General features: G+C 46.9%; 2 protein-coding genes across 4 annotated transcripts in view; one reads left to right on the top strand and one right to left on the bottom strand.

Annotated features, from left to right (window-relative positions):
• Window positions 1–1,806: 1,806 nt before the first annotated feature.
• Window positions 1,807–11,056, top strand: GRSF1 (G-rich RNA sequence binding factor 1). The gene is made up of 10 exons (XM_075501318.1): window positions 1,807–2,017; window positions 2,501–2,645; window positions 3,562–3,717; window positions 4,062–4,202; window positions 5,657–5,786; window positions 8,285–8,448; window positions 8,600–8,724; window positions 9,438–9,573; window positions 9,790–9,871; window positions 10,924–11,056. Exons 1-9 carry the CDS (start codon window positions 1,832–1,834, stop codon window positions 9,846–9,848), a joined length of 1,242 nt encoding a protein of 413 aa, XP_075357433.1. The 5' UTR covers window positions 1,807–1,831; the 3' UTR covers window positions 9,849–9,871; window positions 10,924–11,056.
• A 328-nt stretch (window positions 11,057–11,384) lies between these two features.
• RUFY3 (RUN and FYVE domain containing 3) overlaps window positions 11,385–27,790 on the bottom strand; it is a 59,278-nt gene continuing 42,872 nt past the window's right edge. Inside the window, exons 12-18 of one of the 3 annotated variants that reach the window (XM_075501315.1) lie at window positions 27,114–27,211; window positions 23,508–23,627; window positions 20,410–20,512; window positions 17,970–18,049; window positions 16,610–16,637; window positions 15,584–15,658; window positions 11,385–13,943 (exon numbers count right to left, since the gene is read on the bottom strand). In XM_075501315.1, coding sequence (XP_075357430.1) covers window positions 13,800–13,943; window positions 15,584–15,658; window positions 16,610–16,637; window positions 17,970–18,049; window positions 20,410–20,512; window positions 23,508–23,627; window positions 27,114–27,211 — 648 coding nt within the window. In that variant the 3' untranslated portion in view covers window positions 11,385–13,799. Of the gene's footprint in view, window positions 13,944–15,583; window positions 15,659–16,609; window positions 16,638–17,969; window positions 18,050–20,409; window positions 20,513–23,507; window positions 23,628–23,703; window positions 26,039–27,113; window positions 27,212–27,790 lie in introns of those variants that run through there. The other 2 variants (XM_075501316.1, XM_075501317.1) reach the window with 2 other exon arrangements.

Genomic DNA, 27,790 nt, shown 5'->3' with positions numbered 1-27,790 from the left:
AGATTCCTGGAAAACTTCACTGCCAACAGATGCCCAACAAAATGGTGCCCTCTAAAGGTAATTCGCACACGCTGACAAGCTATGAGACAAACGGCTGTGGGATATTTTTTATTGTACCTGGGAAGCAAATATATTGAAGGAAAAATGGCTGGAAGATGTGCATCTCTTAAAGAGACTCTTCCTTGCACCCTGCTTGGTTCACAAGAGAGGAATGCACATAACATTCCCTTGGTCCGTAAGATTCAGGGATCTGCTTATTCAATTAAACTTAAACCATGAAAGCCAATCTAAATACAGATAAGTGTTCAAGATGAATTCCTATAGTTATCTTAATTTTTTGCTCCTATAAAATTTGCTTGCTTATTTAAAGAAGGTTTTGAAGAGAAACCTGACGTGTAGACTCTGAAAAACTGGAATGTGAACCACTTGAGCACTGAGGTCAACATTCCTTTGAAAATGTGTGTAATACGTGATTTACCTTGAAAATTCAAAAGAGTTGAGAGTGCTATTGTCAAGAGACTCTGCTATTATCACGGTAATAGTCTGTCATATGAAAGTTTGTTACAATAAATAGTTTATAAAAGCAAAAGCCAGCAACAACGAGGAGACTTAAAATAGCTTAACATTTTCAAAACAGTGATAAGAAACATTCAAGGCTTCTGAGAAGTTAATGGGCTAGCAGTACTACAAGCCAAAAGACTTCTGTTGAAAAATCTGAGACCGTATTTTGAGTGATAGTTTGCAATGGCTTGAGATCGCACCTCTCACTTGGTGATCCCAAGACTAGAACTACAGGATGCCTGACAGAAGAGCAAAAATCTTCCCTGTCGTGGCTGTCACCATCTTCCTGACGCTGGGGCCCACATGCCAGGAAGGCCTGGCGTGTCCTCTTTGTGAACAACCGCTCGATACCTGCCTACATCCCCTGGATATGAGCCTCCCCAGTCTCCCTTGGCTTCCTCCACTGTTGGTTTTTTTTTTTTTTTCTGGCTTGTCTTTTCTCCTCCTGCTCATTTTGCTTCATCCTAAAAATCTTTCTTCTGGGTTCAGCATGACCCGCCTTCCCCCTGCGTGCACTTTGAAGAAGCTGGTGCTGGCTCTTTTGCCCTTATCCCTTAGATGCAGCAGTAACAGCGGGACCGTTTTTCCAGATCACCTGAAAAGCGTATGTTCCTCGCAAACAGGCTCAGCCAGTGCTGCCTCTAATACAGAAGTCTGTCAGTCTAGGATGGGGGCAAGGGGGAGAAAATCAGCTCTCTTATAACAGGGAAGGGGTTGTCGTGCTTAAATCTACATTGCAAATATACTGTGGGTTTTTTCTTCCTGTTTGGTAAAAGAAGATATAAAAATGTTAGCTACAGAAGCTCTCAATGAGCATAAGCCAGTAATAACTCGTTGCGAATCCCTGGACTACGCTTCTCTGTCCAACGCTGTCTCAGCTAACAAGCCTTTCATTTACCACCCGTTTCTCGCAGAGCCTGAACGCCCTCTGCTCGGCCCAGCAGGACACGGGACAGCCCCGCTGCTCTCCCCGCCGCCTCCCCTCTCGCTGGGGACACAGCTTCGCCTCCTCCTTTCACGCATAGAGCTCTCCGAGGCGGGAAGCAGCAGCCGCGGCCTGGGCAGAGGGGTGAGTCGCGGCCATCTGCGCGGGCGGAGACGCGAGGCCGCGGGCACCGGCAAGCCCCGACCCTCTCACCCCCAGGCCCCCTCAGGCCGCCGAGGAGCGCCGCGGGGTGCGCGGAAGGCGCTTCCCGGCCGGGGGACACCCCCTGCGCCCGGCGCCGCCTGGGAAGGGGAGGCGGAGCCCCCGAGCCCCCGCCCGTCGCCCATGGCCGCCGCCGCTGCAGCGTGCCGCGGCCTGGCCGCCCTGCTGCTCGGCCGCCGCCCGCCGCTCTGGCTGCGCCCGCCGCCCGCCCGCAGCCTCCCCAGCGCCGCCGCCGCCGCCCTCTGGCCGGGGCTGGGCGCGCCGCGGGCTCCCGCTCCCCTCTGCGCTGCGGTCCGCAGCTACAGCCAGGTAGGGGCCCGCGGGGACGGCGCCTAAAATGGCGGCGGCGGCGGCGCGCGGCCGGGGGGGATGGAGGGGCCCCCGCCGGGCCGCTGCCCGGGACGGAGCGGGGGCCGCGACCGCGGCCTGCGCCCTTGCGCGGAAGTCGGGCGGACCGCCGCCGCCTGGCAGCGGCCCCCGCCGCCTTGGGGGCAGCTCCCGCCGCCGCGGTACGGCGGGGCGACGGCGGCCCGTCAGCGGGGCCGGAGGGCAGGTGGGAGCGGGGCGGCGGGGCCCCGCGGCCTCATCCACCACCGGCGGGGAGGCGGCGGCGGCCTGCGCCATGTGCAGCGCCTGGCTTGCCCTTGCTCTCCCCTGTCCTTCCCCCCACACTGCCCGAGGCCTGTTACCACCCCCCCACCCGCACAGCTGAGCCTAGCGCGGTACCGCTGCCGACAGCTGCACGCTTCCACTTTTTCATGTGGGGTTTCTTTTGTTTCTTTTTGGTGACAGGTTACAGATGCACCCTCCCGGGAAGGTCACCTCTCAGAGCAGGAACCGGAGTCACCCCAGGCAGAAAGTGACAATGTCTTTCTCATCAGGGCGCAAGGATTCCCCTTCTCCTGCACCGAGGAAGACGTGCTTACCTTTTTTGATAGTATGGCAGTTAATTCTCCTGCGTAACTGTTCAGTGGGGTGTTATTGAATCCAATAGTTGATTATTAGTTAACAGAAAGAAAATTTAAAGATCATTAGCCAGAGCAAGATGAGTGTTTAATACTGCTGCAGAATTATTCACGATTTACACATATAAAACAAATAATCAGCTTCCAAACTGCTGGACAATGACTAGAAACCCATCCTGATGGCATTTTATATTTAATTGAGCGAGTCTTTCCCTTCTTAGTCAGTGTCTCCACAGTAAAGGCAATCCAATTCGAAGTGGCTCCTTTAAAGACCATTATGGTTGGCTTTTCCCCCCCACCTCCCCTCTTTTAAATAAACTGGAGTGGTTTTTACTTACTAGTTTAAACGTCAGTGTTGCTTTCTCATCCTAATTCATAGACTTGTGCATACCTTAGCAGGGCTGATCCCTCTATACTGTAATATTATGGTGCATCCTTCCAGAGTAGACTAGATGGTCAGATCCAAGTTTTTGAATTTTTTAATAACCTGCCGAACTAAATTAAGTCGGTCTGAAGTCCTAGGGGAAAGGAACAGGCAGAAATTAGAGCAGGCAGAGTATAGCTATAGAGACTGAAAAACTATAGCATTTGTTCTCAGTGTCAACTTGGAAACAATTAAGTTTACCAATAATATGAGAATATGTATTATACAGTTATACAGCTGTGGCAGCTAATGGATGTGAGATCAATTTCTTATCTCTAATAAGCATTGTGTGTTAGAGTTAAGGTTAGAAACAGGAGTTTCCTATCCTTTGTGTCAGGACAGTATTTTGCACTGCTGAGGGGCATAGCTCTATGCAGAATACTCAGTTTTCATCTGCAATCACAAGACCACCATGTTTGATGCAGTTGCGTATGTTTCTGTATCGTGTGTTCCCTGATTTCTAGGCTGTAGAATTCGAAACGGTGAGAACGGCATACACTTCCTCTTAAACAGGGATGGGAGACGCAGGGGGGATGCCTTGATCGAGCTGGAGTCGAAAGCAGATGTCCAGAGAGCCTTGGAAAAGCACCTGAGGTATATGGGCCCACGCTACGTGAAAGGTGGGTTTGAAATGACAGAAGTTACATAGGAAGAAAACTCGTGATCAAGTGAATAAGAATTGCTTGAATAATAAAGCGGGCTGGCGCAGAGAGGGGCAGGATGCGGAACAGAGCAGCAAATTAGCCAACAAGGCACCATTAAGCTAAAATTTCCTATGCTGGACAGGAAAAGCAAAGTGGCTTGTGCAGTGAGGGTCACCATTGCAGGACCATAGAGTATGGGGTGGGGGAAGAAACATGCAGTTTTACAGGGGGAAAAAAGCTTCCTTGAAGAATGCCTGCAGAGTGCCACCTTCTGAGTACCATGAGGGAAAAAATATGTTTTGTGCCTGTATTCCTTGCAGTTTTTGAAGTACACGATAGTGACGTAGAGGGCTTACTACGAAGTCTGCGGGATGAATCGCAAGCCATGAATGATGGAGTTGTACTACTCAGAGGCCTTCCGTTCAGCTCTACTGAGGATGATATTGCAGACTTTTTCTCGGGTAACTCGGCCTAGTCCGTGCTCTTCGGTTACTTCTCCAAGTTGATGCTTAGCTAGGCTGTTGTTCCTCGAAGTGAGAAAAACAAAAGCACATTCAGCCTTGAACACCTTAAACAGTATAAGGAGTTGCTGTCCCTCTGCAGCTAGAAGTGACTAAGGCTTTCTGAACAAGCTCAAAAGCTTTCTTGCACCTTTGACTTTCTGCAGGTCTAACCTAGAATCAGTACTTGCAGCACTCTTATGGGGGTGGAGAAGGAAAGAGAGGGGGAACCTAGATCCTATTATCTGCAATTGGATTGCTACCAGTGCATAATTTGGCCAGGTTAAGCGGGGGAAAAAATGCCTGTATGAGAGTTAAAGTACAAGTGAATGCAGCGTGGGTATTCACAGATGCATAATCGTGACAGTTAGATCACTTATGCCACTGTTAAAACTGTTAACAGCAATTTTTTTATTACTGGCTTGTTAATGGTTGTGAAAGTTAACCGCACCAGTTCTCAGCTGAGCAAGCCTTGCACAGTGCGTGTGTGCACGCTCAGGTCCCACACTCGGTGCTAGAGCAATCCAGGTGGTTGCTGCCTGCATTCATTAGGAAAGAAGCCTTTCTAGGTTTTGCAAAATAAATTGACATTTCCCTAGGTACAGTTTAACTTGTAGACTAAACCAAACCCAGTTCTTCCTCCCCAACTTCTTCCACTCCAGGTAGGCGTGCACACAGAGGCCTCTAGGACTAAGGCTCATAACAACCACCATCATGCCAAAAGCAAAGCCACCAATAGTAAAGCATTCAGTTGATAACCAGTAGTTCAATATGTTTGAGGGCATCTAGTGCAGAGTTATCACAATGAGATGACTAGGGCAGCATTTTGGAGGAAGTATTTCCATTTCTTTAGGAGCTTGGCGAGACCCTTTAAGAAAGTAACGGGGTGCAAAGAGGTATGCAAAAAGGCATTCCTGAAAAGTGACTGTAGGAGCTCAGCCTAGTATGCACTCTGTATCATGTCAGATATAGCTATTTACTGATTGCAGGCTCCCCAAGAAGCTCCTATACAGCACAAAAATGGCAGTTCAGCAAATTTGACCTGGGTTTTAAAGAGATGGGAAAAAGTTACCATAACAGTATGAGCAAATGTTGAGAGCATTTGTGCTCTGGACTTCCTTGTTGTCTAGAACTTGGATTCACTTGCTGTTTTCATAGTTACTTGAAGCCCAAAGTTGATTCATTATTGGCAATTAAGCCTTCTGTGAAAACTAAGTTAAACAAAGCAAGTAAATTGGAGTTTTAAAAAAAGTTTAAAAAAAAAAAGGTATATAGTCCAGCATGAGCAGTTGTTTCAGAACTATAACTGCCTGATTAGCTTGTCAAAACCCAGAAGAGTAAGGGAAGAAATGTCTCTGAGCTATGGCACAAGTTCCTGACAGCTTAAATGCCTTTTTCTCCTCACACTTCCATAGGTTTGAAAATAACTGACATAGCTTTTGTTTACCGGGGAGAAAGAAGAACAGGAGAAGCTTTCGTGCAGTTTGCAGCTCCTGACATGGCAGCTAAAGCCCTGTTACGACACAGGGAATATATGGGAAATAGGTAGGTGTTTCACAAGGGTAGAAGAAGATGGTATGAAGTGTGCTGTGTGACTTACAGCTTGCTTCTTACAAGGTGAAACAGCTAATCTTAGGCTATCCCATGCTCACGTTATTATTAAGGAAGCTTCTGCCTTTATTACCCTTAAAACCTTGAACTCAGACTTCATATTCAAATTTCAGTAGAAATCGTAGCTAAGCCTTTCTCATAGTGGTGTCAGACTGTTACTTTGTGGCTTATTAAAAAAGCATTTCTTTTTTAATAGCACCCTCTGAAATACTCTGTGTAACCCACGTGTTACCCCCTCCTGTGATCTTTTCTTCAGAACCTTGACAAAACTGGAGAAAAGAAGATGAAGCCTCTTTCACGCTTCTGTGTGCTGCAGAGGCACCCTCAGCGCTCGTAGCTTGGTGGAATTTGGGGCCTCTCAGAGAAAGTCTCAGTTCTTTTTAAGTATTCCTGAAGGCAGTCTCATCCCAACAAAAATGGGGTGATAGCATTCAGAGCGGGGAACACTAGACAGACACTGCTTGCCCAGTCGCAAGTGCGTGGGGATCCTGCACCTCCTACAGACATTTGCCCCTGCCAAATTTCCGGCAGGTTCCCTGGTGCTTTCCACAATTTTGGCAACGCTCACCCTTCCCTTCAGCCCAGTACCAGGCACAGTCAGTGTCTCTACTTGGAGAGTACATTGTACAAAGCACAGCTTACCACTCACCTCTGGCTTGAATCCCTTCCCAGCCTTGACTGCTGGCCCACGCCATACAATCGTCTACCTCTTTGGTGACTGCACCCACCCGGGCTGTCCTCCTTCCTCAGGAATCCATGTTTAGCCATTTTCTGCCAGAGCACTGAGCCCTATACCACACAATTTGCTCACAAGAGCCTCTCTTCCTCAAACAGGAGTATATACCATTTTTTCTCAGAATCCTGAGCTGCACTCGGGGAAAAAAAAAATCCTAAGATTGCTTTTAACCTGCAGAGGTTTCTGATTTTTCTTTAATAACCCACCAAGTTCTCTTTCTGAATATCAGGTAGCAAAAGCCCTCTCCAAACCTTTCCACTTCTCCTCCACAGCACCTGCTTCCTTTCTTCTGTTTCCTAATTTCCTGTTTCCAGTCTGCATTTCCTTGTGCTTGTCCCTCCACCCATATTAAAAGAAAACAGCTGCTCTGTAGGTGTGCCCAATAATTGAATTAACTGACACACTTCCCTGCCCCCCAATAGAGATTAATTAACTCTCAGTCTGCCGTTAATTTTTTCTTTGTCACGATCGGACAAGAGCTGATCTGACTCCCCTACCCGAGCTCATACACCTTTGTTTCTGTGTGATTAGCCAAGAAACCAAGTGGTTTCCCAAACTGCTGTCAACTTGTTCTCGTTCATTCTTCCCGGGCTATCCGTTTTATCCAGAAAGGGCCTTAGCTGTGCACAGTACTGAGCATGGGGTCAGGGGGCTGAGCTGTAAGCTCTCAGCCTGTACGGGGTGTTACCTCCCTTACTGTAGCCGCTTTCCTTAGGAAGGGAGGAAAGCCTCCTCACCTGGATGTCCATATTCTCTTCTTCATCACGTTACTGCTTTAGTGCTGTGAAAATGGCCTAATTTAATGCTGCTAGTTAAATTTGTGTGAGGCCCAGCTGGTACTGTTGCCAGCTCTCTGAAAGATTAGCACAGGCAGCGCTGAGTTAAGGGTTCTGGGGTGGGTAGATAGAAATGTAAGGCGTTATAATGTTATACTTTGACTAAACCTACAAATAAGGGTTTGTTGTTGTGTTTTTTCTTTCTGCTGTGTAAAGTGGGATCTTGCTTGAGTCCCTTAATGTTGCATTACATACTGGTGTATTGTACCCACAGCTTTCACACACAGCCTGTTACATTTTATCCCATCAATTTCATAGCAATATTTAAAATCTTACGGCTCCACTGAAGTATTTAATATGACCCTATGCATCCTCTCCGTCTTCCTGTTTCAGTAATCTGTTTTGGCATTGGGTATTTTTTTAATTTGGGGTTTGTAGAGATGAGAATAGTGCAATTTCCAGAGATGCAATGAGGGGAAAACAGCCTTATGTACAGGGCTGCTCAAAAAGTATGCATGCTACTGAAAGAAATAGAAAACATTTTTTAGAGGAAATAAATCTGTATTTCTGCGACAAAACAGAATTTTGACTTGTAAGCGACTGATAGCAATTCTCAAGAACTTTGTGTAAGGCTGTAAACTAAAGACTTTGTCCAGACCAAACTGGGAACCTGTCTCACAATATGTGGGTTTATACCGGAGAGGGGCTGTCCCTGCAAGTTGAAAAGGGCTTTCATAAACGTAACTGTGCAATTTAAATGAATTAATTCTTCAAAACCAGTGCTTACCGTGCCATGGCTCTCACACCTAGTATGTAAGCAGAGCTGAGGTAGGAGAACGTCCTGAAGGTACTTTCTCAAAACCTTGAGTTCTTTGCCGAGGCGCGAGGTGTGCCATGTAATCTTTTCCTTTGAATTCTAGATACATAGAAGTGTACGTAAGTAGAAAGCATCAAATGCAAAAGCACGTGCCTTATGACAGGCAGATGGTGACCTACAACAAAGTGAGGAAAGAATATGAATCCATCATTTCTGAAGAAAGGGGATCGAGCAACACAGGAGGCTCCGCTGCTGAAAGAGAAAAGAGTGAGTCCCTCCCTGTCCTGCCTGTTCTTTGAGGCCTCTTCATTTTACCCTGATTGTCTGCTGCGAGGATGACGCTGCGTGTCTACAGCTTTCTCGTGAGGGAGGTGATAATTGCAAGCATTAATGATGTTTTTTTTCCTCCATTCCACAGAATTGTGCGGGGAAGGAACGGAAAGCTCCGGGAACGTTTTAGAACCTGGGAACATCTCATCACCGCTGCACTTTGTTCACATGAGGGGTTTTCCAACCCAAGCTAGTGTCCAGGACATAATAAATGTGAGTAACAGTAAAACTATGAATGAAAATCAGTTGTCATTACCAATGCAAACCCTTGATTAATTGTTACAGATGCAGTAACTTCAGATTTTTAATTTATCTGGGTCTGTGTTACTCTTCAGTGTGGTTCAGGCTGAATGCATTTGGAGACTTGAGCTTGCTGAGGGTTACAGGCTCCCCAGGGTAGCCGTGGCCTCATGGGTACAACAGTGATGTGCTCACCTCCATAAATAAGAATGGATTAAAGGTTGCTGGGCTGTCTTAATATCCGTCACTTTGACTTGAGTAGCCGTTTATAATCTTAGCTCGATTTCAGAGTAGCTGATTGTACAAAAATGAATTTCAGGATCTTTTTAATATCAATTTTTACTTCACTTTAATTGTATACAGTGTCACAGAGCGAATGTACCTGCGCTTGATGACTTTGACGTGTACAGAACACGTGTGCTGTGTGAGGATTTTTGTTCCTGTCAAGAATTACTCTGCCAGGAGATTACAGAGGGTGGGAGGCTGCGCACCGTGGGACAGGTGACTTGGGTGTGTCCCAGCTTCACCCAGATGGAGAAGGGGGCCTTTTGCTACTCAGGAGCTCAGGCTCCCCCATAGCTGCACAGGCTTTATGAGTAAAACCATCAAGTTTCTTGGTAATAGGGTGCCTTACTGTTCTGTCATTTCTTTCTCACTAAACGCTCTTTTGTTTTCCTCTTTTTCAGTTTTTTGCTCCGCTGAAGCCCACAAGGATCATGGTAGAATACAACTCCCATGGAGACGCCACAGGAGAAGCGGATGTGCATTTCGAGAGCCAAGAGGACGCAGTCGCCGCAATGGCTAAGGAGGGGTCACAGCTGCGTAAGTAAAGCAGAGGGGATCTTACAACCCCGAGACTTGGATCCTCGGGTAGTTTGGCACAGCTTGTCACGCTACTGTTAACACGCTGTGCAAAAGGATCAGCTTAAACATAGATTCCAAATTACCCCATAATGTGACATTGGCTTTGTGCAAAAAAGAAAATGTAACACATACAAGTCACTGAACACAGACTGCCTCTCTCAAATTGTTCCCCAGAGTGCAGTGCCATTGAATTATTCCTGAATGAGCATCCAAAGGCAAAAGAAAACTGCTAGTGACAGACAGAGTCTCAGATTTGGTAAGTGCATCCTTCTCTGTTGTTCCTGTTCCCTTTTTAGCAACGTGTGCCTCAGGCTTACTATTTCTGGTACTTTGGATTTCAGCTAGCTTAAAGGCTAAGATTTAGAGTGGCTGAAGGGATCAGATCGCTAAGCTGAGGTCAGGCGTTGAGCCTGGACCCTCTGGCCTGCGAATCCAGATTCCACGTGATAAAAGTCCTATGGGGAAGGGGCGGCAGCTCCTTGCTGAGGTTACAGCCAGCACTAACTTCCTGTCCTGTAGTGGGAGAGTTTTTGCTTTTTTTGTTGGACAGAAACTGCGTAGCTCTCCTTGCCATTTACAAGAGAAAAATTGCAGGCTGTGTTGGGTGTGAGCATGAGGAAGGTGGCCCTCCTGCAGAGGCGGGCACAGGGCGGTGTGGCAGTTTTTGCTGCTGAAACAGCATCGGGTCACACACCTTACTGAAAACACGAGCCCGCCCTCCCCTCTGCAAAAGCAGGGTTTCCCAGGTCTACAGCCGTGAAGGCAGAATGTTTGTATGAGGAAAGAAATTTCTTGTGACCTTTATGGAAGGGCCTGGCCAACTTGGCATGCTTCCATGAATCCTCTTCTGAAAGTGGGGGTGACGCGCTGCTCCCCGAGCTCCTGGCCCCCACAGCTGCAGCAGGGAGGGCAGGCAACCCCCCGCAGCATCCCACAGCCCCAGCAGCCCAAGATTTCTAATCTAGGCCAGAGATAAGCTCTTGGGGCAGATTCAAGATGCACACCTAACTGTGACCTGCCTCCCTGCCGCCTCCGCCCAGGAGCAGCCAGAAGAGTTTCTGGCTCCTGCAGAATTAAACACCGCCCTGTGTGCGTGTACTGCAGCCCCACATCAAAACATCTCTGTTGGAGCTGTTTGTGTCATCTTACCTTTTTTGGTGAGATCTTTTAGCATTGCCAAATCCTACAATTCTGTTATTGGAGACAATAATTTGAAATAAAAGGCAGCAGTACATTTGAAAAAAAAAAAGCAATAAGCTGCAGCGAGGTAGTCATTTTGCTTTTTCCGTTTTTTTCCTTTCTTTTTAGGCCAAAGTGAACACATTCCGTGGGTATGAGCGTAAAGATCGAGTACGAGTGTCGCTGCTCAATAACAAGGATAAACTGTATAAAGTATAGTTCAGCGTTGTGTATAAGCATGTAATAAATTGTGTTGACATACTGTGGAAAGATTGTCTGTTGCAAAAGCAGAAGCAGCTGTACTGGAGGAATGGCAAACGCTGCAGGATGGAGCAGTTGTAGTCTCCAGCTGCGTAATGGTGCACAAAGCATTAATAAAGCACCAGTGTTGGCAATTAACAAAACCAGAGTGATTTAAGATCCTCAGATGCAGAAGTCAGCAGGCGCACTGTGTCGTATAACCAATACCTCATCCCTCCTACCACACCTCTCAATCTGCGTAAGCATCTGTCATCCGTTACCGGTTTTGAAATAGTTCCATACGCGTAGCCAAAGCAGAATGGGATGGAAAGACCACTCGGGACGTGGGATACAGATGATCAAGTTTTTATTATTGTGTTGAACAAAATTAACATCAGAAAAAACTGCCCTCCGCTCCCCCCCATCGAAACGCCCAGGTGCCAACCCCCACTCTGGCATTACAAGCTGTACCTGAGCAAACGTGCCTTGAACATCTGCAGCATTGTGAAGCGTAACATCCAGTCCTTACAGGCAGAGACATTCACTGGAGTCTGGGACACCAGGAAAGAGGCAAGTGCTGACACAGACAGCTGGCAGCGAGCACAGTCTCGCTCTGACCTTTTTAAATGCCACTTGCCGTTACGGCCACCAGAGCTGTGTTCTGAAGGGGTTTTCAGCCGCCTCCCTGCTCATTCATAGAGATCTCATGTCACTTCAGAGGACCTGCTCCAGAGCTGTCCCGCTTTTCATGTGAACAACAGTCACAGCCTTCACTTGGAGCAAGCAGAGTGGCAGCTGCTCCTGCTGGGACAGTCGAAAGCTGGGTCCAGGTCACAAATAAGCTGTCCCTTTGGACCTGCAAAATGCTGGACATAGCAGCATTCAAATTATTTACAGTAAGTGCCCGGTTTCCAGTTTAATCCTCTAACATGGAAATTGCTTGGGTCTCACTTTCTCCTTGGGGGACGAGTCCCACTGGGTTGGGATGCAGGAATTTGAGATCTCATAGCTGTGTACAGTATATACCCCAAACTGTTCACACTAAATTGGGTATCATCTTCATCTCTGGTGTCTCACCCCTGCAAAGCAGCGTGCCCACACGTGAGTGCTAGGCTTTTCGTATTTCAACACTGTTCACAACTAGTAATTGACTGGAAGGGACAGCAGCAAGGAAATGTATCTGGTAACTACCATGGCGGGGGGAAGAGCAGACAAAGCAAAACTATTTCAAGTCTCACCCCTCTGAAGTGCTCTGGCTCTGAAGGGCACTAAGAGGAGTTGGAGAACTTGGGTGGCTGAACACGCCAAGGCCTAGAGGGAACTAGAAGAGAGTAATTCTGGTACAAACTAACACCAACCACGTAAATAACCTCAGCTCTGACACGCTGCTTTTTAATGCAGTTCCAGCCAGTCTAATGAACAGAAAATCCCCTCTGAGGAATTCAACCACTAACCCCTAATAACATTTGTACAAAACCAAATGCATTTGTCACATTTAAATACATCAGTTTTTCTATGGACTACAAAACATTCTGTGGTCTTAAAGACTGCAGGAGGCTTCCAGTATAGAACAGACCAAACACAACTACAACGTGCTCTGTGAGGAAGCCACCACCGCTTTTTGGAGCAACACAAAACTCCTTGAGATAAGAGCAACAAAGAATGATGTAGCATGAACTGTGAAACCTCTTTAACCTGTGTTTCCAATTACAATTTGTAGTAGGTGAAAAGCATTCCCATTTCATCTCGCCTTCGTTTTGAGCTAGCAAAAAAAAAAAAAAAAAAAAAAAGGGAAATGCCAGGTTTATTGCAACGTTTTTTTCCTGTGCACAAGGGGGAGAGGTGGATCGAAGTGGCCCTACACCCCCTGTGTCGTGATGAGGATTTGGTATCTAAAGACCAGGGAATCCAGTTCCTGCCATCGCCCCAGCAAGGCAGGACGTGCAGTTACACCCTTAGCTTTGAGCACCATTCTGTAATCACAGAGTCACAGTGAGGCTCTCCGAGGGGAAGGTCAGAGATGCCGTAAGGCGCTTCCATGCCAGATCAGTGCAGGCCCTCGCTTCTCACATCGTGCACGCCTCAAAACCGACACCCCCCAGCCCCTACAACAGAGAACTTTCACAGCTTTATTTGATTTTTCGATACTGATTTGCATAGCAAGCCCACAGCCAGCGGGCTGAGCCAAAGAAATGAAGCTAGAAAGTGTTTATTGGCGCCTTCCCTGGCTGCCTTGCACCTGGCACCCATGGCGCACGTTGAGCCAGATTGTCAAAGGCAACCGGGAAAGGGGAAATGGTATTTCAAGTGCAGCCAGATATGAGGATTAAAAATGCTCCCCTTCTGCTTTCAGCGAGCCTTCGCTTAGCAGCAGCATGCTGTCACACCCCGCGCTTGAGGACGAGACCCTTCCCGACTTGCACACGCAGGCACGCGCACACACAGAGCTCTTTTCTGGGCGAGGGCTCTCTGTTCTCCCCGCGCCCTGAGGATGCTCGGGCACACCTTGGGGATAGCTCTATGTGACATTCCCAAAGCAGCTCTCCCCAGCACAAGCTCAGGTCTGAGAGCAGGCAGATTTTTGCACGGGGAAGGCTCAGACTGTTCTTTTAGTCACAAGAGACTGCAAACACCATCAAGCTGCTTCCCCTCTGACCTCCAAAGAACACAGGCAAGTGTCTTCTCTTCACATTCCCCCTGAACAACTCCAGAAACCATCATCAGCTACAACCATTTTTTGGTCACCTCTCTCCGCAACCCGTCCCCTACAAGGGACTGGTGGAATACTGCTGGATGAGCTGCTTGTGACAGGGATTGCAGACGCGCTCGGGGTTAATACTAGACGGGAGGGGCAGCTCGTTCGCTGAACAGGCTTCACAGAAGATGCCACCACAGTTCTTGCAGGTGTTCTGGAATGCAGGAAGAGGACAGAGAAATTAAGGAGCTGCTCAAGACACAAGCAACACAAAGAAACCAATGTTTTCTCCCATTATCGTTCGGTCAACCCAAATCCTCCGCTGGGCTAGAGAAAGATGCTCCAAAACTCCACTCTTGTCCCCTCCAAAGAACAGAAGTTTGCTCCTGTGCTCAGGACCAGTTTACAGCAAAGCTCCTTAGGTCAAAAGAGAGTTGGTGAAGGCTTGTAGTAAAGCAGGTAAAGACTTACCAATACTGAACCATTCAGGTTTTAATTGACCCAGTCTGCTAGAGCATTTTGTCACAAGAGGTACACACGTATATTATATAGCCATACAAATACAGTGGAACAACAAGTCCTGCCTGAGATGAGTATTTAAACATGCACGTGCACTTGGAAATGTATCCAAGTCAGATATAAAGCAGTGCCATTTGCTTCGCTTGGAACTCACGTGTTTTCTCACGATAAACACAGGGGAATGGGAAAGACCAGAAATCCTACGCAGAGTTCCCACATGTGTAACAGGAGAGGCCCCCCCCTTCTAAGCATCGTGGTACGGCAGCGTTGGGGAGGAGAGGGCTGGCTTCTGACCACGTCGAGGAACACGGAGCGGGCTGGCTCGGGAGCAGCTGTTTACTCTGGCAAAAAAATAACAAATTGCCAGGCCTGTCTCTGTGCCAGGCAGAACTGCAGCCACAGCTGCAGCCAGGAGCCCCTGCCCGGAAAAACAGCAACTCATCACCCGTCACTTGGCCAGACGCAGCTTCTCCGCGTGAGCCTGAAAGCTTCCTGGTCAGGTAACCCTGCTGTGCTCCCCAGTCCCCCAAAAACATTTCCCAAGACCTATCTGGAACCAAGGTACTGGTTCATCTTCACCCGGTGCGGAGGCCAGAGCCCTGCAAGCCTTGTGTCGGGAGCCGGCCTCGCTGGCACTGCCTGACCCGACTCCTCCCTGCTCCCGTCTGTCCACGGCTCCGTAACAGCCTTTCGGTTCAGGTCTTGGCAGATCAACTAGGGGAAAACGCAACCCAGGACTTCCAGCTCCCCCCGAAGTACTTGCACCAGTGGGACCAGGACGCCTGCGGCACTGACGGCAGTTTTGTCAGTGCCTTGACTTGTTTCCTTGCAAACTGCTCCTGCTCCTCAGCATCGGTGGAAGAAAGTATCTGGATGAAGGCAGTGCTCCCACTGAACACCCTTTTTGGTAACTCTCTCGTAATCCCTCTAGATTCAGACTGTAAAGCAGTGAGGAAAGGAAGAGGGGCTTAGCCACAAAAAAGAATAAAAATAAGAGAAAAAGGCAAAGTGGCTTCAGTGGAAAAATAACAAACAAGTGTTAACACCCCCTATTCTCACTTCTGACTGATCCCAGAAAAAAAAAACACGTAGCTGAAAAGGGAAGAAGCTGCTAAGGGGAAGGAAAAACAAACCACTGAACACGGAGCAGAGCGGGGAACCCTCAAGCGACCACTTTTTAACAAGTTTACTTCAAGGGTGAAGGGGACTTCACAAAAAGGCTCATTTCTTTGTCCCAAGTCACCAGTAGGAAATCTGTGCTGTTCAAAAATGAAAATCAGAGAACATGCACGTTCACCAGATGAGGGAGATGACAGTGCAAGTCCTCAAAGTTACCTTTTTTTTGCTTCGGCTGCTTTCCTCCTGGCAGAGCTGGCAGATCTCCGTGTTTCCAGGTCCTGACAGCTGTTCCTAAACCCCAAGTAAAAACCAAGACATTCTGCTTTACACGCGTCTTTACGTGGCACCTGTATTAGAGCTCTGCGGCTGATCCGCAGCTTACAACGGGGAGGAAGATTTCGCGTGCTTGTGTTCCCAACCCCTCTCTATTCACAGCACGCCGTGCAGGCACACAGGACCACCGTGCGTTTGCAGGATGACTACAGTTGCGCTGGCTGCACCACAGGGCGGGCGGGAAGCACGGCACGGCTGCGTGAACCAAGGACCACGCGGCTCGATTTTCAGGCTGAGATCAAGGCTGCTGGCCCAGCAACAAGGCGGGAACTAGATATCTTTTTCACTGTGAAAAAGAGCTGACAGATGCAGAAATGCCCCGTAAACAAGACACAAGGCGAGCGTTGCAGCATCCCACTGACAGTCAGGGGTCTAGCCGTGCCTTGCCAGGCGCCCGGGGGAGAAAGAAGGGATTCTAGTCAATTTGACACACATGGAAACAACTAAACAAACCAACCGACCAAAACAGCCCTTCCCTCTAGCCTACAGAGCCACTGGCAAAACCCCAGCCCAGACCAAGGAGGTTTAATGCCGCCATTTTCACAAACACTAAATTACATTATGCTTGCGTTGTTCTTTTTAGTCACACCTACCCAGGAAAGGCATGGGGCAAAGGAATCATCAAAGTGGTTAATATTAATTTAAAAAACAACAGGACTGTGCCGAGGAGGCAAAATGAACTCACGTAGGTGCAGCGCTGCCAACTAAAAGCCTTTCTAATGAGATAAGCAGCACTTTTCCACTGGGGAACGATTGCTGCTACCGACTCTACAGACAAATCCTCACCAAGGCAAAACCTGAAGGTCAAACTTCAGGGTATTCGGGCAAGGAAGATGCTGCAGCGACCCAGCAGCTCCCTCAGTACCCTTGCCCTTCAGAATTTCAATGCAAGAAAAAAGAATCACCAACCTGCTCTTCCTGTGTGCCGCCCGGTAACCTACAAGAGAAGAACATCGTCACTTGGAGCTGGCACTTCAGTCACCGCTACGTTGAAGAAAAACATCTGGACTATCAGATAATTCCTTCATCCTGTTTTTAAAACCCTACCCATACAGATTTTTGGTTTAGTTTCTTCAAAACCATGCTGCCAAGTCTGCTCGCGTGAGAGACGAGGCGTTCCTAAGCTTCGTCAAACAGCGAAGCAAAGAGGCAATATGTGACTGGTGCCGTTCAGACATGCAGCGCTCCCGGCTAAATGGGAAGAGCAGGAGGAAAACTTGCAAAACACCTTCAGAAGAGCAAAGGAAAGGAGCATGAACATAGAAAACGCTGTTTAGATGGTACAAACACAGTTTAAAACTAGCTTTAAACCTATTACTGCAAAACGTTTGATCCCCTACAATGTCTGTGAACAGGCAGCGATGTGTTTTGCAGCCTTCCAGATAAATCGGCAGCCTGACGCTCACACTGCTTAAACACTCAAGGTGAAACGGGGGTAAAAAGCATCTACGGCCTGAAGGTTTTTAATATCTAGTAAAGCAAATCTGAATTGAGCTTATGCTATTTTTAAGACAACACTTTCCTGATTAACTCTCCGTTGGCATTCAGCGCACCGTGTCAGAGCGCTGCGTTTCTTCACTGACGTTCAGAGTACTTGAAATCGGCTGTTACCATCTCTGAGCGCAGTCCTCGTTACAGAGCTCTTCCCTGGGGCTTTTAAAACATCTTTTCACATGTAAAACCAAATCTGAAACGTAGCTTTCAAATACTAACCAAATCCTACAACAAGAATCCTCCTCTGTAATATTGAGTTTAGAAACATGCCACCTGAGCTACATTTTTATACAACCATCTTGAAATATTATTTCAAGTTCTCCAACAGCTTCTATTCCTGTCCCGAAGCCCGTGGTTATTCACTCCAAATGCCACGGATCCACCAACCCTTCTCCGTTCCCTCACCAACAAAGATACCTTCTTTGGACTCAAGTACCAAAGGTCCAGGTATCTGCAACATTTGGCTGATGAAGGTTAATTAAGTAAGAAAAATCAGTAAACAACAGATTTATATCGCAACAAGTTCAAAGGTAAATAGGAGAGAGACAGAGCTTTTCAGCTCCAGAAATGCTGATGGCAAGCAGTAGAACCTCCTCCTTCCCTTTGAGAGCTATGAAAAAGCAGCAAAGAGACCTCAACAAAGGGCATAAGCTTGAAAAATCTTTCTTAAAAAGGGAAGTTGCGGTATTCCAAACTTCCCATCAGCAAAGAAACCGGAGGAGGGGAAGCAGGACTTAGAAAAGGAGAAGGCAAAAATGAGATTTTTCTTCCATACTTGTTTGGCAGGACACTGTTCTCCTCTCTTAGGGGCTGTTTCAGTTTAGCGTTTTCTTCCTGGGTTTTGAGCTTCCCATCCTGCCAAAAGGAAACATGTACCCATCAGTTGAACTATTTGAAGACTCCAGTTTCACCCCTGGCATGCTGCAAGGGGAGACCTTCCCCTGATCCTCCAGGAATACTGATCTGCCCCTCCTTGGCACAGAGGTCTATTTGGACCTGTGAAAGCATACCAACACCAATCCACCCTGGGAGCAGCTCTACATGCTTCCCTTTTGCTGTGAACAAAAAGTTTACTTCACATTTTAGAGATGGACTCTTAAACATGTCCAATGACCTCCTTGTACTAGAAGGTACAAGAAACTTCAGTCACCTGTCCTGGTTTCGGCTGGGATAGAGTTAATTTTCTTCCCAGTAGCTGGTATAGCGCTGTGGTTTGGGTTTAGGCTGAGAAGAATGCTGATAACACACCGATGGTGTCGTCGTTGCTGAGCAGTGCTCACACTGGTCAAGGGCTTTTCAGCTTCCCACGCTCTGCCGGGTGCACAAGAAGTGGGGAGGGGGCACAGCCGGGACAGCTGACCCCACTGCCCAAGGGGCTGTTCCGTACCATAGGGCGTCATGCCCAGTATCGACACTGGGGGAGCTGGCTGGGGGGCAGCGATCGCTGCTGGGGGACTGGCTGGGCATCGGTCAGCAGGTGGTGAGCAATTGCATTGTGCATCACTTGTTTTGTATATTCTTTTACCATTATTATCATTATGATTATTATTTTCCCTTCCTTCTCTGTCCTATTAAACTGTCTTTATCTCAACCCACAAATTTTACCCCCCCCCCCCCCCCCCCAATTCTCCCCCCCGTCCCACTGCGGGGGGCGGGGGGGAGCGAGCGAGTGGCCGCGTGGTGTTTAGCTGCCTGCCGGGTTAAACCACAACACACCATTTTTTATTTTAACAGCAGAGGGTGAAAAGGTAGATGGGCTGAATAGGCTCTTTCAAGACTGATCAGCGAGACAAATCCCCTCAGCCAGGAAAGGAAACAAATCCTCCTCTCCTCCCCAGCTCAGACCTGGGTCACAGCCCGAGCCGCGTATCTATGTAACGCCACACACGACCGTTAAAAACCAGCCGCCCGCCTGCACGGTAAGTGCCGGCAGGATCACCCGCGCGTGCATCGCTCTCCATCTCAGTGGAGCTCTTCAATTTCTGTAAATGCAAACTTCCACCGGATCAAGCACCACCTACAAGTTTTGTGGCAAACGAGAAGTCCGTTCTGAAACGGCTTTTTTGCACGTTGGTCCGTTCGTTCCTAGTGGGAACACCCCACTGGTGCTACGGCGCTTGCCCACTGAGTAAAGGGGGATAACCCCCTGCAGACACCTGGTCTCAAACCCAGTGACGGGCTGTCAGCAAAGCAGCGCAGCTATTCTGCCTTCCAGAGAGCTAACCAACCTTTGCTTTGACTCCCCAGTTTTGGGTTTGGGGGGTTTCTTGTTTTCATTTTTCCTGGCCAGCCGCATCGCACTTAGTTCCCAATTCCTTCTACTGAATTATAGCTGTTCTGCTACAGCAAACATGATAAATGACTCATGACGCGTAAATAACTTCACTGAAATTACGTGTAATATTGGTTAAATAAAGAAAAAAAAACCTGACTTGTTCAAGCAGCCCAGGGGAGCCCAGTGCAGGCAACTCTCAGGTGCAGCAGCACATACGAGAATTGCAGAAACAACCTCTATTCCTTCACAGTTCTCGTAGTTACAAGTTTTGTTCTCCAAAACAACTGTTTTACTGCCAATTCCCAGCAAAAGAGCCTGTTTCGTTTTACAGAACAAGCTGCAGAGCAGATTTCCACTTTCAAAGGCAAATTTACTGCTAAAAAGGGAGTTTCACTTGGGGACTACGAGTTCTACCCTCGAGATGAGCACTGCGCTTCGCTTTAAAAAACACTGAACTCACTAATGCGCAGCACTAAAAGAACACCGAAAGTGATCTGTGATACCCTCAAGAGATAATTTTGTCTCCCAAGTTTTACTATTTACCTCTTTCGGGAGAATTTCCCTTATTACGATGCAAAAACTAAAAATGAGCAAGTTTGCTTTTCATAAGATATAATGTGTACAACATGTCTCCTGCTGTATTACACTTGGTTTTATTAAACAAGTGAAGGAAAACCACAATTGCTGTCAAGATTTTGTCAGGTACCCAGCTTGGAAGAGGAAACCAGTGTTCCGCAATGAAGTATAACGCTTGCAATATTTTTGTGACGCTCAACTCAACAAACTGCCTGTTTAGTGCGCGTAAAACATCTTCCAGAGCTCTTTTTGTTGTAGCACATAAACAATACGTATTTATTGCCTAATAAAGCTCAGGAAAAGCAAATGAGCAAAATGAAGCTATGCTTCAAACACAAGCCAAGAAGAATAGAAGTCGTATTACCTGTCTTAGCCAATTCTTTGCGCCTTTTTTGTTTTCTTGGCTGCGCTGGTGACTGTGCGACCATCTGTCTCTTTCCCGCTTCAGTTCTAGTTCAAGGTGGCTCCTAGAATATCGAGGTGGAATTGTGAATAAAGGCTATGGTTTTGTAACGCTTGACATCGAGAGCTAATGAACTATTTAACCCTCTCTTTACACTAAAGCAACTGCACCCCAACTCAAGAGCTGAAACTGCCTCTGAATAAAAAGTTGTCTTGCAGTATGTTAAGCCACAATAGGTCAGGATGGAAAATCTGTAAGTTCTTCACGTAATTCTAGCACAATTTTACGGGAAATAAACCTGTTGACTATGTCTGCAAGTCCTTAAAAATTGCTTAGTTATTCATCTATTAGAGATCTGTTGATCAGTGCCCAGTTCAAAAAGACCTTCTTCAGCACGTCAACTGCTACAGGACAGGCTCTGAAACCAAAGCCGACATCCTCAACCATTTCTCAAAGCCATCCACACAGGATGGATGGACTGTTCCTCCCCGAGAGCCGTGGCAATTCTTCTGACACCCCACCCGAAAGCAGGGCTTGGTCCTCATGGAGCAACCGAGGGTTCAGGCCGAGGGCTCCTCACCAAGGAGCACCCTGCAGCCTGCTCCGCTATGAGGTGGGTTGAGAACAGCATATGAGCAGGTCGGTGCGTGGGCTTCGGTAGGAGAGGTGAGCCCAGCGGGCTGAAAACAGGATGCGTGTGCTGTTTTACAGACCGCAATCCACTCCCTGGTCTAGCCCAACCTGTAATGAAGGGACGGCACGTGCTCCTTCCAAAAAGACCGCTAAGCAGTCGGGCCACTGATCTGCACCGGCACTGCAGCCGAGGCTGTTGTGTTGGTCCCACGCGGCGCACGCTGCGGTACATCGAGTCACAGGCAACAAAGACATGGCTGAGCGCAGCACATTCGTATTCGGGAGGACAACTAATCAGCAGGTCAAGGACAGATGAACAAGCGCGTCCGAGGTCCCTGACGCAGCCTGAAGAGAAGCACGACTCTCGGTCTGGCTGCGGACCGCAGAGCCTCTACTCTGGGCCACCAGAAAGCTCAACGCCTCCGCGAACGCAGCCTGCCTGCGTGCAACAGCGACAGAGCTCTTGGAGAACACGGACCGTCAGGGCTTGAAGCGCCAGAAACCCTGTTTTCTGAAATCATTACAAGTAAAATATGGTAGCTGCCGTAGGGAACGACCCCTGCACCAAAATCAAAGTGTAGGAACTGAACATCTGCTGGTAAAAGTAGTGGCAAAACTTGTACAATAAAACATTCAGAATCCTCATTGCTATTAAAACCAACATTATCCATTACTACCCTCATTAGTCTCCGTACCGCTCCAACAGTTTTCTAAATAACTCGTTATGACTACAGCCTCATTAATTACGTACCCTAACTGAAGCGAGTAAAGCTGGTGGAGACTTAGATCCAGAAATGAATCCTCGCCCACGTTGACATTTAAAAACAAACCAACTGAGGAATCCCTGTTTATACCTTGATTTAAAAACACCACCGCCACAAACACAGAAACCCCTGTTTCCTCTTCAAGGAGCACAATTCAAGCACGGCTGCCCACCACCCACTGCAGCACCCTCCCAACAATTCACTGCTTTAGAAACTCAGCTAAATAAAGCCGTACGGCCTCCCGGTAAAGGCAGCTCAGTCGTTTTCATACTGTCATCTTGATTTAGCTTGAGCGAGGAAGGAAGGAATCAGAAAAAGTCCAACTGATGCAAAAATAGACCGATTTGCAAACGTCCTCCCCAGGTAGCTCCACGAAGTTAAACTGACTCAGTATGCCGAGAAGATGCATTCCCCATTTATACCCAAGAACACTGCTAAGCTCACCCACGCACAGCCAGGACCTCGCACGAATTTCTGATAGAAGCCATTTGCTGGCTTTGCGGGTACCCTCTGTAACTTTTTGAAAAAGGAAGCAAAAAGCTGTGCCAAGAGGGGAGGAGGGGACAAAAAAAATAAAATGCATCCAGCAATGCTTCCACACAATTCACTCCCGTGACCTTGCAACAAACAGAAGATGCGTCATGGCTGCAGAGAGAGAGATGCTCTTCTATTTTAAGGTAAGAGGATTTCTCTGTTTTCCTGCCACTGGTAAACTGATGACTCTGCAGGGGAAAATATGATAGCTCTCGCCACAAGCTCTCTGCATTTGGTTTCCAACTTTTTGGTTGCCTTCCAGCAAAACTGAGACCAGTTTCAACTGGGGTGTGTGTGTGGGGGGGGTGGGTGTTAAAAATAAAAAAGTCACAGCACTGTTAGTCAGCCTGGATTGCTTCCCTTGCTCCAAGCTCTTCAGTGTTAGCTCCAGGCAAAGGCTTAGCTGCTACGTCCCTACTGATGAGCAGCAAATTGTTTGCTTCTAGCGGTAGCTTTAGATTCCAAATTATGCTATTACAGTGAAAGTCCAACACAACGGCAGACTTTGGAGAGGTCTACGTTGCCGTCAGAGAGGTGACTGTGCTTTGAAGCACACATCCAGCTGACCCTCATTCCCTAGAGCAGCCTAACCTGCAACGTGACCTCAGTGCAGACCGAGGATCTACCCGGCAACCCAAACAGGTCTTGCAGCTTGTGGCGATCTCTGTCCTCCATCTCTAGCGCTGCAGGTCTTCAAGAGAGATGGTTATCGGCCCCCGCCCGACAAATCTAACCGCAGTGCAGAAAGGCCCCACGGACATTTCCATGTTCAGAAAAATATCCTGACATTTCATTTCCACCCAAGAGATGTTCTGCAACCTGCTTCTGATACTCCACCGCCATGTAAGATTTGTACTTCTGGCTGGTGGTTTCTGCTGACCAGGTAGTTCTTTGGTGATTTCTTCCAATCCGATTTTTCAAGTGGTAACTTTAAAGACACGCACGTTAAAAGACTTGCCATCTTGCAAAGCATTTCACTGCCCCAGAGTTAACACCTGCCTGGCACCTAAAATGCCACTTGCCTCTCTCTGCCTCCAACCCCTACTTCCTTGTGCGATCACCCTGCCTGCTTTCTACTAGACACAGTAAGAACAGCCCAGAAAATAGATTAGAAAAGGATCTCTTCACCGCTGCCTGGAGAGCTCTTCCACTTCTAGCTGGAGGCTGTTGATTTTGTCCCCAAACTCCTGCTTGAAGAGACGGTTGTCCTGCTGGGCCAGCTGACGGTCCTTCTCTGCCTGCCGCAATCTGGATTTGAGCCACATGAACTTGTGATAAAAAACAAAAGCCATGGTGGGGAGGAAGACCGAGTTTAACCAACAAATAAAAAACCCAGTGAAAAGGTAAAGCTAAAAAAAGGAATGGTAAAAACAATGGAAAGGAGGAAAATCTTTTAAAGAAAAGCAAAATGTAGGTGAACCAGGCAGAAGCTCTGATTTTCAATAGTTTTTATTCTATTACTACAGTTTACAGCCATTAGATGAAAAACATAAAACATCACTTTTATCCAGATTCAAAGCAAACCTCAAGTACACAGAATTTTAAGTCAAATTGGATTTTAATGTACGTTACATTTCAGCTTTACACGTGTAACTGGAACTTGCAACATAGGTTAGCTACTATATTGAGAGTTAGTGCATTTTCCTGGTCTCTCCCATGGCCTGACACATTGGCTCACGTGCCCAGGCGTTAGTACACCAAAGCATTTCCACTTCGGGCCTGACATCAGAAATGGCCAGATCCTTAATTCTGTCTTATTTTAGCGTTACTGTGACAGCAAACAAAACCAGCCCAATCCCCTATTTCTACAGAAGAAATCTGGGGAGGGGCAGGGGAGTTAACCGTTCGAACTAGCTATTTGGATGCCTTGACGAAAGCTTCCACCTCTTTAGTATTATTTTATTTTTCTCCAGGTAGTTAAAATGAGTTTCTAAGTAAAAGGTTACTGAAGGTTACGTTTATACTTTCAAGCATGCGACTCGGGCATCCCGTAGAGATTTAAAACGGGTCGCCAAGTCCGCTCGTTGTGCAGGAGTCAATTAAACAAGCTAAGCGGTGGTACACGCTTGCGTACAGGAGGACTAGGCTGAGCCTCACAGATTTTTAAACGTACCTAGTGAGAATCAATAGGTTCTTTCCCCGGTTGTGTTTCAGTCCCATTTGCCACCCACTGCCCCAAGGAGCACTATCCCACAGGACAAAGGGAGAACTGGCACCAAAGAATTTCTACAGGCATCTCACCAGAGCAAAAACCCCTTATTCAACACAGAAAACCCCCAAATGTGATCTTCTTGAAATTAAAAAAATATCTGTAGGAGCACTTATAACCTAAAGCCTGTGACAGGCCAGCACGGTGAACTTCTGCGGCCACAGGGAAGAGGATATTAGTTTATAATAGTCCAAGCTACAGTTACTTAAAGTTTTGCACTGGGGTGTTAAATTGGCAATTACTTTTCCTATTCAGAGCCGATTCCAATCTTTAGCTGTTCTTCCATTAGCAAATTCCATCTGTATTGAGCAACAGAAACTCAGAAGCAAATGAAACAAGTGTAAAAGCCAACTCTTCCTTTTAAACCACTAAACTACTCAGACAAGGAATGGTCAAGTACCAAATTACCATTTCCACTCCCCACCACTGCACATTTTGGTCCTTCCTCCTTTTTTTTTTTGTTTTGTTTGTTTTTGTTTCTTTTAACCACTAGAGTATAAAGGTCAGATTATTTTTTGTAAAACATGTAAATTCCCTTTCTAGGAAGAGAGGAGACCTACCAAAACACCTCTCCTCAGCTTCCTTCGGTCGGGAAGAACCGCAACATAAGTCTAGAGGGATTCATGGCAGAGGTAGAAGGCAATGCAAAGATAAGGAGGTTTCCACTGAACTTACCACTCTATCATGTTACTCTAAGACACCTAGCTACTAATTCTGGACACATGAAGTTTAAAGGAATAAGGATAAGTCATAAGTCCCCACCCTCCCACCAAGTCACTAAGGCAAAATCGTTGCAAGCGGTCTCGGTTAGGAGAGGGCTGGTCTTCACGGTGATGAGCTATCGAGTCGCGCCCGTTTGTCTCGGACTTGGGGCTGAACCCACAGAACAGAAGTGAATGGGTAACGGCTTGGGGTACGCACACAACTACTTTCAACAACTTCCAGGGATGCATTTTTTCGTCTACTTCACAAAAAGGGTAACACAGAAAACTAGTTGACTTTCCAGAGCTGGCCAGTCTGATATTGGCTTGACCAACGCACCTAGTATCCATAAATGTTGAAGACTTGTGCTGCTGTATACGGTATGCATCACCGGGATGTACAGAGCCACATATCTCCCATTCCTTATGCTTTCCTGGTGTGTTTACTGGCCAGCTCATTGGTACTTTAACACAGTTTAAATGGCAAAGTTAGGGATTTTTATACTCGCCTCTAAATCTCTGAAGAAAAACTCACTGATTTTAAAAATTCAGCAAATTCCAAATCAACTTTAGGTGACAATTAACATTTTAACAGTTGCTTTTAGCAATTCTCAAGTTCTCCCCTCATAAATGAGTTCTGATGTCAGAGCTGTGAGGTGACCAGACATAAAAATGTCTAATGATGCTTCTGGATCAGTTTGTTTGCTGCACTATTTAAGGTTTTTGCCTGTTTCACCAAATCCTTTTCACTGTGTAATTAAGTCAGAATGAGGAGGATGAGAAAATGGAAAAATAAGAACAGCAAGAGAAAAAAAGCAAATCAATTAGCTGAGTAGATATCATAAAACATCTTAAAATACAAATTTTCTACAAACAAAATGACCTTTTTATAAAAAAACCATTCACAATATAAACCCTAAAATGAGAGCGTTAATTTAGTGCAATGCCCTACTCATTAAGTAAGTCCTGGACAACCCATGTAGCTGAGAGCTGTGCTTTCCCCTGATTTTCTGGGAGCTAGCACAACAGGCAAGGCAATCGCAGAGACTGAAGTTCTGAACCTTTGGCCAAAGCACTGCAGAGCCTGGCTTCCAGAACAAGACAAAAGGGGAAAAGGAGCACTGCTCCTTCTCAAATCAATCTGTCTTCGATGCTGAGGCCCTCCTAATTTCATGAGGGTTAGTAACATGAAAGCACACGGCCATTAGGATGTTACTTGTCCCAGTCCAAACGGCTATTATACCTAGGGGCTATCTTTATCAACTTCGAGCAACAGCCAGGCTGCCCTCCCATCTTCCTCCGTTTACTTTCACATGAGGATTTTTTTCAGGCTCATCTTCTTCAGAAAGTACAAGGCTGTTCGTGAAGAGAACGGTTCAACTGGGGGTATTTTTTTTCAAAACAATACCAGAGAGATCTGGAATAACCCAGCACCTCTGCTGCACGCTTGTCCTGCCGGCTCCCCACTGTAACTCTGTCATTAACAGTCAAGCACTTCTCTAAGTTCGTATTTCTATTTTTTATCAGTGCTATCAGAGATAGGGATTGACTTGTAATGACTGGATAACATACAAAAGCGCAGCTGATGTAGGTAAACAAAGCTGCTACGCTAATTACTGGTTAGTAGTATATTTCTTTTCTCATGGAAGCCCTCCGGAGCATGCAAAACGTTTCTCCTAACAGCATCTCACAAAATTATAGCTCTCCTCACATAGCTCTGTTGAGCAGAGCACTCGGACTCTCGCCCGGTCCGTTCAGGGTCAGTGGGACGCTACCACTAGAACACACACGTGATTTTCTAATTGTAAAAGTTTGGTTTTTTACCTTTGTTCAAGCTGTTTGATGGTGGCAGCCATCTGATTTGTTTTTTCTTCCAAACGGCTGTTTAATTCACTCTTCTGTTTCACTCCCATGTCCGAACTCTGGAAAAAGTAGCACCATGTTTTTTTGTAAGTAGCAGTAAAACCAAAATAAACCACGATAAATCACGCGGCACATGAAACGAAAGGGGCAGAAGCCAAAGAGGCAGGAGAAGATGCTCAGAAACGAAATGCCAGGGCAACATTGCAAGGCCAAACATCTTGCCATACAGGTGCAGGCTACATCTGGACCCCACAAAAGGGCAATGCCAAAATCAATGAAGCTTCCTGTACAATACATATTAATGCAGTACCTGCTAGTATAATTCGACTGTTTGCATAGAATGATTGGCTCAAGGAGAGCAGAAGCAACTCTCTCCTGCTCTGAAGTTTATTTTTTTATTTGTTTCTGAGCATTTTGTGTTGCTCTTTGTCTTAAGAGCCTGCTTTGTCATCACACAGTAATGTATGTAATTACATCATATACCTTGAAATACTAGATTGTACTGGAACAGAAGCTACCACGGCTCAGTTTTTATATCACAAAACCACAGAAGATGCCTTCCCCAGTAACACAGACACATTTCTGGATCATCATGGGCCTTCTGTCAAAGAAACTGCATTTTCCTTTAACCTCCAACA

Source organism: Mycteria americana, chromosome 4, assembly GCF_035582795.1.
Source record: "Mycteria americana isolate JAX WOST 10 ecotype Jacksonville Zoo and Gardens chromosome 4, USCA_MyAme_1.0, whole genome shotgun sequence".
Taxonomy (NCBI): Eukaryota; Metazoa; Chordata; class Aves; order Ciconiiformes; family Ciconiidae; genus Mycteria; species Mycteria americana.
The sequence above is the reverse complement of the archived record's forward strand: the minus strand, read 5'-3'. Positions and strand labels throughout refer to the sequence as shown.

What these genes read in the sequence shown, in the direction of transcription:
- GRSF1 (XM_075501318.1), top strand. Translation starts at nt 1,832, where the DNA reads ATGGCCGCCGCCGCTGCAGCGTGCCGCGGCCTGGCCGCCCTGCTGCTC. An exon ending in CGGTCCGCAGCTACAGCCAG is followed by an intron (nt 2,018 to 2,500) that starts GTAGGGGCCCGC and finishes TTTTGGTGACAG; the next exon opens with GTTACAGATGCACCCTCCCG. An exon ending in TAAGGAGGGGTCACAGCTGC is followed by an intron (nt 9,574 to 9,789) that starts GTAAGTAAAGCA and finishes ATTGTTCCCCAG; the next exon opens with AGTGCAGTGCCATTGAATTA.